At 31.4% G+C, this 12001-nt stretch overlaps 1 protein-coding gene across 1 annotated transcript; it reads left to right on the forward strand.

Moving 5' to 3' along the window:
- The first annotated feature begins 1392 nt into the window (after positions 1-1392).
- On the forward strand, positions 1393-4466 carry HAM2 (GRAS family transcription factor). The gene is made up of 2 exons (XM_020380296.3): positions 1393-2438; positions 2553-4466. Exons 1-2 carry the CDS (start codon positions 1893-1895, stop codon positions 4158-4160), a joined length of 2154 nt encoding a protein of 717 aa, XP_020235885.2. The 5' UTR covers positions 1393-1892; the 3' UTR covers positions 4161-4466.
- The last annotated feature ends 7535 nt before the right edge of the window (positions 4467-12001 follow it).

Consider the following 12001-nt stretch of genomic DNA (forward strand, 5'->3'; position numbering starts at 1 on the left):
TTGATAATGGAAGAATTAGATTGAACCAATTAAATAAAACAAGAGAAAAAAAATAATAATTTAACTTTGATAATATTTAAAAGAAATAATTATAACACATTTTAAATATGTTTTATATTATTAAATAAATTTAGTAAAAAAATTAAATATTTAATGATTCACTTTTTTATTTAATAATCCATTTATATTTTTATATTTTTAATAAATTATAATTAATAAAAATATTAGAAAGATTATTTTCATTACTCCGTATTAAAAAGTTACTACTTTGAACCTAATTAAAAATAATAAATTAATTTTTTTTTCCAATTATAAAAAATAATCAACAGTTTTTAGAGTTACTTAAAGATAAATTTATTTATTTTCTTATTTTATAATTAATTCTATTTTTTATACATTGATTTATTTCTTATATAGCATGTGCCTAATAAAGGATACATTTATAATAAAATTTTAATTTATAGAATAATTAATTAAAATGATTAATTAATTATTTTTCTTGATAATTTGTACTATGCTATTTATATTTAAGACCGAAAGCTATATTAAGTAATTATATTTATGTACTCGGTTTTGAGGATAAGAAGAATGCTAGCGAAATTCGTTTTAACATTCTTTGTCTCTCTAACATCCTTTTTTTAACAATCTTTACAATTGATTATTATTATTTTTATTTTATAATTAATGAAATTTATTAAAAATTACAAATTTTAGTAAAACCACACGAAGAGACTTATTAAATGTGTCACAAAGACTTACCAAATTTTGTTATTTTTAATAAATTTTAATCAATACTTTTTTCATATCAAAATGATTATTGGTTAATGTTTTTTTCTTCTATAAACATGGTACATATAGTGTTTTAAAATTGTAATCAAAGACTAATATTTTTATAAATAAATTAAGAGTAGTATTAAGTATATTTTATTTTGATACAATTATACCAAAAATAATTATACTATAGAGTAATATTAAATATATTCTATTTTGATGTAATTTATATTTGAATAAATTAGGAAAAATCATATTAAATTAAAAATTATGAATTTTTTGAAAAATTGTAGGGTGATAAAGATAGTGTGGATGAAATATGTTTTTGAGATGAATTAAAGTGGAAACAAGGAGAAAAATAAAAGGTAAAAAGAGAAAGAAAATGAGATGAAAGTGACATGGAGGAGAAATTTATTTATTTATAAAAGAATATTATTAAGTTAGGGAAAGTGAAGTTGACGCGCGGAATGTGCGCGTGGTGGAAATTGAGGGAGGCGACAGCAACCCTACCAACCAGAGGGAAAACTACGTATGCAGACAAGCTGCATAAAATGAATTAATTAATTAATAAAAAAATGAAAAAAAGTAGAAACAGTGAGAGAGAGCGCACTTTACCACTTTTATACGCTGCACGCATCTACCTTACAAAACACAAGCAACAAAGAGTGTTCCACACAGAAACACACAACCCACAAAGAATCACATTCATGGCTTTCTTCCCCCACACCTTCAACTGTTTCAATCTCAATATGCCACACACCCAGAGAGGAAAAAACAAGCTTTAGAGCTCCCCAACTTGTTTCTTTCTCTTTCTTGGAACACTCTCTCTGTTCAGTGTTCCTCCCTCTAAGATTTCCAAAAAAAAAAAAAAAATTGAAAAAAATTCGTCTTTCTCAGCTCCCCCAACCCAAAATTTCATCTTTTTATGCTTGTTGTCCATGTGGGGCTTGTTTAAATTCGGTTAATTTGCAATTTTTTGTGGATTTGTAGCAGAAAAGAATTCCTGGTTTGAAATCAGGCGTTTCTGGGTGGGTGTGGGGAACAAAGGTGGCACCTTTTGAAAAACTGGAGTCTTTTGGGTGGTTGGTTTTGTGGTCACCATTATTATTGTTCTTTCTTAGATGAAGGCCATGCCCTTGCCTTTTGAGGAATTTCAAGGGAAGGGAGTGTTGGATTTCTCAGATTCATTTTCAGTGCTTTTGCATCATCCACAACCAAAGTGGACCATAGACAAAGAGGATTATTGCTATGTGGGCAGCACTGAGCCCACCTCAGTTCTTGACTCCAGAAGAAGCCCTAGCCCCCCCACTTCCTCCTCCACAATGTCCTCTTCTCTTGGCAGCAACAGCACCAGCAAGGGTGGTGCTGGCAGTGGCACTTCAGCCACCACCACCACCACCCCAGCCCCCACACCCTCTGAGAACCACCCTCCTCAGGAGCCCAGCCCTGATAAATGTGCCATCCGTATGGATGACTGGGAGGGCCAGGATCAGTCCATTCTCAGACTCATCATGGGAGATGTTGATGACCCTTCTGCTGGATTGAGCAAGCTCTTGCAAACCACTGCCTGTGGCTCTCAAGGTGTTGATTTCAATGCAGGCTTTGGTGTTGTGGATCAAGGCTTCAACATGAATATGAACATGAACATGAACATGAATATGAACATGGTCAGTATTACTATTCCTAATTACTAATTACTAATTACTATTGTCATTGACCCTTCTGCTTTGAGCTCCCCTTTCATTGCTGATTCCCAAATTGGTGAAACTGCTTCTCTCCAGGTTTCAGAATCTCTTGTTTTCACTGCTAACAATCCTCTTATGGTGTCATCCTCTGTGTCCCCTGGCGTGTTCACTTCTCAGCAGCAGCAGCAGGAGTTTGGAGTGGTGGATGAGAAGCCCCAGGTTATCAACCCCCACCAGTTTATGGTGAACCAGAACCAGGTTCAGTTTTCAGAAAACCCTTCTTTCTTTGTGCCATTGATGTACCCTCAAGTGCAAGAACAACAGGTTTTCCCTCAGCATCCGGCAAAACGCCCTATGTTTGACGCAATAGGGCACACCAATTATCAGGCTCCAAGGATGCCCCTTTTGGATTCAGGGCAAGAGGTGTTTGGTAGGAGGCAGCAAACACAGCTTCCATTGTTTCCTCACCATATGCAGCAACAGCAACAGCAACAGCAACAGCAACAGCAACAGCAACAGCAACAGCAGCAGCAGCAACAACAACAGTCATTGGTTATGCCTTCTGCTAAACAGCAGAAGGTGAGTTCCGCCGGAGACGATGCAAGCCACCAGCTTCAGCAGGCCATATTTGATCAGTTATACAAAACTGCTGAGCTGATAGAAGCTGGTAATCCGGTTCATGCGCAAGGGATATTGGCGCGGCTCAATCACCAGCTCTCCCCTATTGGTAAGCCTTTTCAGAGGGCTGCTTTCTACATGAAGGAGGCCTTGATGTCACTGCTTCATTCAAATGCTCACAACTTCATGGCCTTCTCGCCCATTACTTTCATATTCAAAATCGGAGCTTACAAGTCCTTTTCTGAGATATCACCTCTTCTCCAGTTTGCCAATTTTACTTCCAACCAAGCCCTCATCGAAGCTGTCGAGAGGTTTGACCGAATTCATGTTGTCGATTTCGATATCGGCTTTGGAGTGCAATGGTCATCTTTTATGCAAGAACTTGCCTTAAGAAGTAGTGGTGCACCTTCACTCAAACTCACTGCCATTGTGTCTCCCTCCACTTGTGATGAGGTTGAGCTCAATTTCACTAGAGAGAATTTGAACCAATATGCCAAAGACATCAACGTGTCTTTTGAGTTCAATGTTTTGAGCATTGAATCATTGAACTCTCCCTCTTGTCCACTGCTTGGTCAATTCTTTGATAACGAGGCAATCGCGGTGAACATGCCGGTTTCATGTTTCACAAACTATCCATCATTGTTCCCTTCGGTTCTCCACTTTGTGAAGCAGCTCAGGCCCAAGGTTGTGGTCACTTTGGACAGAAATTGTGATCGAATTGATGTACCACTTCCCACCAATGTAGTCCATGTTCTCCAATGCTATTCGGCCTTGCTCGAATCGCTGGATGCAGTGAATGTGAATCTTGATGTCCTCCAAAAGATTGAGAGGCATTTCATCCAACCAGCCATCAAAAAAATCGTACTTGGCCACCACCCTTCTCAAGAGAAATTACCCCCATGGAGGAACCTCTTCATACAATCCGGATTCTCCCCGTTTACATTTAGCAACTTCACAGAAGCTCAAGCCGAGTGTTTAGTTCAGAGGGCACCTGTAAGGGGATTTCACGTGGAGAGAAAACCTTCCTCACTTGTTCTATGCTGGCAGAGGAAAGAACTCATCTCGGTTTCTACTTGGAGATGCTGAGAATCGCGGCAAGCAGTGGAGGCTGATTACCTTGTATTTTTAAAGGTGCATGGTAACTTACATTGCTGTTTATGTAATTGGTTGTGTAATTTAGGCTTATTGATGAGATCCACACCCAAATGTTTTCTTAACTACATGGGTTGGCATCTGCCATTCTATAGTTCTATTACTAGTATGAAACTATGAATATGGGTAGTAATTATGCTTTTCCTCCCTTCCCATCATCTAAAGATGGATATAACTGTTTCTTTGTTATCTTGAAAAGGAACAATTTAGCCAAGAATGCAGCCTCTATTTTCTTCTTCATGGTTTAGTTTATTCTTTCGTTTTTCATTAATGTATGATTATGACGTGAATGTGGGATACATGATTTTAATATGTAGCATGAAAATCTTCTGCCATTTCAATTGTGTATATGTGCAGGTATTTTAGTCTTGTTTAACATTGATCAATTGTGTTTATATCCATTTTTTTGCTTGGTTGAATATAAATCTGGAAGGATAACAATTGGTTCATTTGTAGTCTTAAGGAAAGACAACCACAACAAATTCATGTATAACTTATGCTTTTGTTTACAAAGTTAAGAATTTGATATAAGCATGTTTTAATAAGAATTCTGCAATTTGTTTGAAAATAACTAAAATGTTGTCAGACAAAAGCAGAAGTCATAAAACAGTTTTTGAATTTGGTCATGTTTTGTTGCAAGTCCTGGTGCAGTGAATTCATACTTTCATACCCAAAACGTTCCCTTAAACTAGTCTCAAAATAACATCTAAGGAATACTTTAGCGTTCACTTAAACTACCTTCAAAAAATGCAACCTAAGGAAACAGTCTATCCCACTTGCGTTGACTCCAATTTTGTTATAATAAAATGAATGATCAGAAAATGTTGAATTTTCTCAAGATATAGCCATGTCAACTCAGCAATGATGTTTCATTAGGGTGACCAAAATCTGCACGTTGCACCATACAATTGGGCATTACCTATAGGTCTGTATTTTAATACATAATAAAAAGGTGGCATTTAGAAAAGAAAAGTCTAATACAAGGCTGCTCGTAGAGAAAACTGGATCATTCTTTTGCTGTTTTAGTATAGTGATATTAGCGGCATAGTACAGTTGATAGATAACACGTTTTTTAAACATGTTATCAATGTTTTACTTTTGTTCTTTTCATATATATATATATATATATATATATATATATATATATTTGTTATAAGAAACATTAGGTGAGTTAAATCTCGGAATGTTATTTTTGTTTTTTTTTCATATTGTGTGCATGAAAAAAAATTGATTAGGAGAAATAAAATTTACTTTGATAACTTTTTAGCTAGGAATCCATCAAATTTTACCATTATCCTCCTTTGTATTAGTTTTTTTTTTCAACTGCAAGATAAAGAAATAACAGGTTAATTTTTTCTAGAGAAAACTTCTTAAAAATAATGTTTGGACTAGTTGGGCATTGCTAAACCACTTGACGTATTTTGAACAAGTTAATTTAGAAAAGTTTGTTTATTATTTTCAATGGTTAAGGGAGTGGCGAGGAAGAGAAAAGTTGGACGATGGATGATTGAACTTCTGACGTAAACATCATAATGAATTTTTGAAGATTTGGGCGAATGATAATTATTGCCAATGCTTAATTTATCATGGGATAAATGATATTATTATGTATGCCAGTAAAGGTGTAAAAGGGGACAACTTTTGTTGTTTATATATATTTTTAATGTACTTTGTTTTTTTTTTTTTTGCCATGATACTGTTGGTTTTTGTTATTCATGATTAATATCTTGATATCACCATATTTAATCCAATAAAAAATACAACAATGATTGTAAATATATTTTCAAATTTTAATTTAATGAACCCATAGAGAAATATTACCAACTAATTGTTAAGTACTATCACCCATACAAAGAGGATATTAAAGAAATCTTTAATTTAATAAATGTATTCAACTGTACGGATTTAAAAAGTTAAGGCACAAAGTTACAAACACGTTTCTTATGTGTGTTATGACGATATTTAACGAATTTGGCATTAAAATTTTTAACACAATCAAATCTTAGGTGTAAAAAAAAAAAAATTATAGTAGATTCATTTTACTTTTTTTAGATGAATTATATTAGATTCATTAAGAATTCAATATAATAGCATGTCTAAAATGAATTTTAGTATTGTGATGTATTTAGAAATTAAGAAATCAAAATCTAACTAACAATTATGTTAAAAAGTATCGATATTTATTGATATAAGATTATAAGTAATGATTACTTTTGTTCCTTAATTAAATTATTCATTTTTTAAATTTTGACATGGAGTATAAAATATATTATATTGAGAAGAGAATATCGTTCTTACAATTTTCATACCAAAAATGTCATAAAAAATATTAGTATCAAGTGACTTTAAAGTACCATAATAAAGTCTACAGCATTGTCTAATAAACATACACCATCAATGTTGTTTTCACTATTTACCATGTAACTTTATTTTGGTGGTGACTAAAATGAATAGGTGAGTCTATGTTATCCTCAACAACTTGAGGAGGAAGAAGATGCCTTGCCTCCTCTGCTTTCCAAACCCCACTATTCTGGTCTCTCTGTGCAAGGAACCACTTCCTACATGAAGACTTGAACCAAAATAATTAAAATCCAAAAGCATATCTCAAGGATCATTAATAAATTTCACACAGGCTTAATTATATATTTTTTTTGTTCTTGTAACATACTTTTTTCTTTCTTTATAAAGTTATATTTTGAAAACCCAAATCTAACAATGCTCTTCTGAGAAGTTCTCCTTTACTAGGTTTTGTTCATATTAATTTTAAAAATCATGTCTGTAAATAATAAAAAATACTTATACTATTGAGTAGCTGAAGAAATTACCTGCGACAAAATAAGAAATTGACACCTACCAGGTGAAGACAGAAATTATAATAAGTACCGCATGATACCCATGTACTTAAAAAAAATTATTTTTCCACATTACATACGCACATATATATATATATATATATATATATATATATATATATATGTATATATATATATATATATATATATATATATATATATATATATATTTTATCATTCTAAGAGATGAGATAAAAATATATTTTTTGTTATTTCACATACATAATGACATTATTAAATATATATCATTCATGTAATACTTATTTATGTACATTGATTATTACAAAATATATAAATAAACTATACATATCATTTACATATTATTTTAAATTTTAAAAGTTTTATGTAAATGAATAAATAAAGTTAGAATATATGATGCTATATTATATTGTTTTTTTTTATGATTGTCAGATATTTAGATCGACAAAAGGCCACTACTTACATAAATACTTGCTGCCCATGTTTTTGCCACCCGAAATCATGTTACTCGAAAACTCTCTTTTGTTGTTTGTCGAGAGGTTCAGAAAAAAAAAATAGAACTTTCTTGTAAATGCATTTTGATTATACCTAGTAAGTCAAAGTTAAGCGTCTTTCATGTGGTTTTCTTCTTCTAAACTGAAATTATTTAAAGTAATCAAACAAACGATTAAGGCAAAAACATTGAGTAATGATAGTTGGTATATATAGACACAATTTGTAATTAAATAAAAATCAAACATTCAATCAATGATCTATTTATAATTAACTGAGGATTTTGTGACAGGAATTTTAAATAAATTTAAGTAGTTATGTTATGTGGTTAATAATAGGTAAATTATAAGTTATATAAGTGCCATATCAAAATAATTAATACAATGGCTTTTATACTCTGTCAACCATGTTGGATTCTTTAATTGATGAACTCAACCATGTTGGATCTTCTTTATTACTACAAACTTTACAAATTCCGTGTTAATGTAGATATTTTGAAAGACACATTAAACTCTGACTAATTAAAATCAAGTTGGGTGTACGTACCTATTTAAATCAAATCTTAAGTTTTTGATATTATTTTTGGCTATCAAAATTTAATTTAACAAAACAAGAAAAAAAAATAGTTCTTTGAACATTAATAAAAGTACACAAACTTACATATTTTCAGTAAAAAAATGTATATTAGCAAATGAATATGAAAGAGAGTTATGAATGAGAGAGATAGAGGGAGGTGTGGGAGATAGAGGTAGGTGTAAAACAGAGATAAGGGAGAGGCACAATGAAAGAGTTACAGTGAGTCAATGAGGGAGTGAGATGTGGGAAAGAGAAAGGAGAAAGGTGGGCACAAAGTATAAATGAGAAATTATTATATGTTTTTAAAAATTGTCACATGTTAGTAGTCGTGACCAATGTGCCATATAATCAAATTTTATTAATTTTTCATAAATTCAAAAATTAGTTATATGTTAATTACATGAAAATTAGTTAGGACTATAGATATATTGTGGCCCTATACTATATAATAATTTCTTGGGAATGAGATGGAGAGAAAGGTGCAAAATAAAAAGAGAGATAGAGTGTAAAAATATAAAGAAAAGAGAGACGAAGATAGAAAAATAGAGCCACAAAAGGAGAGATTGGAAGATCTTGAGAGTGAAGTGTTGTAGATATTGAACACGTACCAAAACTTTAGAATGAGAGAATTCAAAAGGAAATTATAAAAAACAGAAGAATTTTCTTATAATATTGTTGGGATACAAACAAGTCCCATATCGATAAAATAAGACAATAAATAACAACTTATATAACACAAAAATACTTCAATAATAGAGAGACCTATTGGGTTATGACAAAAAACAAAATCGTGAGAGCTTATGCCCAAAGCAGACAATATTTCATCATTGTGGAGCATGCTTGTGTAATAACAACCTATGTGATATTGTTTGTGGTGGAATTTTTTTGTGAATTCTTTTTATTTGAACTAGCACGAAATCGTTTCAGTTTAGGTATTTTATAGTAAAGTGGTTAAACTTTCTTAAGAACGGAAATAGATGAGACAGAACTGATTAATAAACGTTTGTTTCCAAATTTTCATGAATGATGATCAAACAATAATTTGCATGCATGTAGATACTTACGTGAATAGAATGGACAATAAATACATTGGCAATACAAATCATTGTCTAATTCGCATAATGATCAGGTTACAAGATTAGTCAAACAATCTACAACTACGGAATTAAAAGAAGAAATTACACTAATCCTAGAAAAAGAAAAGAAATGTGGTCAAGAATTTGTCATACCCAGCAATCCCATGCACGAAAGCCATATACGCAGGCGGTGAGTGCTTGTAGAGTGCAAGTATGAATTTTTCGACCACTATGAAGGGGTACATTTCTCATATTTATAGAATTAGTCGAGAGTAGTTAATTCTATGTAAGTACGTCGTGGGTGCACAACCGTTGTCCACTATGCCAATTACGTGTAATCTTTCATAACCATTCACCCCACGTTCTTCATTTCTTCGACTATGAGAGATTACACATAAATGGCATAGTGGATAGCGGTTGTGCACCCACGACGTACTTACACATAATTAACTGCTCTCGACTAACTCTATAAATATGAGAAATGTACCCCTTCATAGTGGTCGAAAAATTCATACTTGCACTCTACAAGCCCTCACCGCCTGCGCATATGGCTTTCGTGCATGGGATTGCTGGTTATGACAAATTCTTGACCATATTTCTTTTCTTTTTCTAGGATTAGTGTAATTTCTTCTTTTAATTCCGTAGTTGTAGATTGTTTGACTAATCTTGTAACCTGATCATTATGCGAATTAGACAATGATTTGTATTGACAATGTATTTATTATCCATTCTGTTCACGTAAGTATCTACATGCATGCAAATTATTGTTTGATCGTCATTCATGAAAATTTGGAAACAAACGTTTATTAATCAGAGATTACACGTAATTGGCATAGTGGACAACAGTTGTGCACCCATGACGTGCTTACACAGAATTAACTGCTCTCGACTAACTCTATAAATATGAGAAATGTACCCCTTCATAGTGGTCGGAAAATTCATACTTGCACTCTACAAGCACTCACCGCCTGCGCATATGGCTTTCGTGCATGGGATTGCTGGGTATGACAAATTCTTGACCACATTTCTTTTCTTTTTCTAGGATTAGTGTAATTTCTTCTTTTAATTCCGTAGTTGTAGATTGTTTGACTAATCTTGTAACCTGATCATTATGCGAATTAGACAATGATTTGTATTGCCAATGTATTTATTGTCCATTCTATTCACGTAAGTATCTATATGCATGCAAATTATTGTTTGATCATCATTCATGAAAATTTGGAAACAAACGTTTATTAATCAGTTCTGTCTCATCTATTTCCGTTCTTAAGAAAGTTTAACCACTTTACTATAAAATACCTAAATTGAAACAATTTCGTGCTAGTTCAAATAAAAAGAATTCACAAACAAATTCCACCACAAACAGATATATAAAGACAGATTCCCTTACATGAAAGGTTAGGTCTCTTGTTTGATGGGAGAATTGTTGGGATACAAACAAGTCCCACATCGATAAAATAAGACAAGAAATAACAACTTATATAGCACAAAAATACTTCAATGATAGAGAGGCCTTTTGGGTTATGATAAAAAAAAATACCATAAAATAACCCAAACAAATATATATATTATTTTAGATGTTTTTTTTCCCACATTTTTTTACAATGTCTTTAAATTTAATATCTAAATAAGTTATTTTAATATAGGATATTTTAAATATACTTAGATATTGATCTTGCAAAACTCTCTATAAAAAAAATAATAACTTTCAACATTTTATCATTAACATACATATTTTGTATCTATAATTACTAATAAAGGATATATATTTGAGAACTAAACTAATATATATTTTTAGGTCACAATATTTAAACTCAAGACATTATTTAAAAAAGATTGCTCACCACTTAAGTTATAATACAGTATAATCCCTTCATAAAATCTTTGACAATATAATATCTTGTTAACATCTACATATTCTTATAAGTTAAGTTTATAACCATGCAAACTAGTATAATAATAAAAAATTTAAGATAGATACATGATGTTGTAATATTTTTTATCGATAAAAAAACAAAATGCATGTATTTTAATTGTTTGAGTGACTAAACATATTAGACTATTAACAACTTTTAATATCAAATTTTATTAGATAAACTATTTGAAATAATATTTTAATTTTAAATAAAAATACATATAATACTACATAAATTTTATCTCAAAACAAAGTATGCCCCTTCTTAAATACTACCTTTGTGGCTTTGTTGGTATATATATCCACTAATACACAAACACAATGATTTTATTATATATTTATACATGCCATCATTCATTGGTATAGCCCTCATGACGTTCCCATCAATATTAGAGCATGTAAAACATTGGCGAAAGAAGTCAAAATTCATTAAAATAAGGTTTCGTGAATGATTTATGAAGAAGAAAACTCTGCTGGTTGTGATAATGCCTCGTTGAAATCTCAGCAAATCCTCCAATCATAATATGTTGGCTCTTAAAATAAACATGGCTCGTGGTAGCTAATAATAATACGTTGCGTCACATATATAATGATTATGAACCTATATTTATAACCCTCCTTGAGTGAAAAAGTCATGCCAAGAATAAGAAATTGACTCATCATGAGGAAGCTAGTATGAACTATCGTCAATCAAGGAATGATAACATTGCTTCTAACACTGCCATTGCAGGTTGAAATATACTTAGCATGTAACCTTTTGTAAAGTAAGAGAATAAATGCTTGTGTACAAAATAATGTCAGTTTAACTATAAAATATATAATAAAAAAAAAAAGAAGAAAGAGTTGAAGTAGATAAAAACCTCAATTCAATCCTAATTTATTTTT

The sequence above is a fragment of the Cajanus cajan genome, chromosome 3, assembly GCF_000230855.2.
Source record: "Cajanus cajan strain Asha chromosome 3, NIPB_CcT2T_4, whole genome shotgun sequence".
NCBI classification, from domain to species: domain Eukaryota; kingdom Viridiplantae; phylum Streptophyta; class Magnoliopsida; order Fabales; family Fabaceae; genus Cajanus; species Cajanus cajan.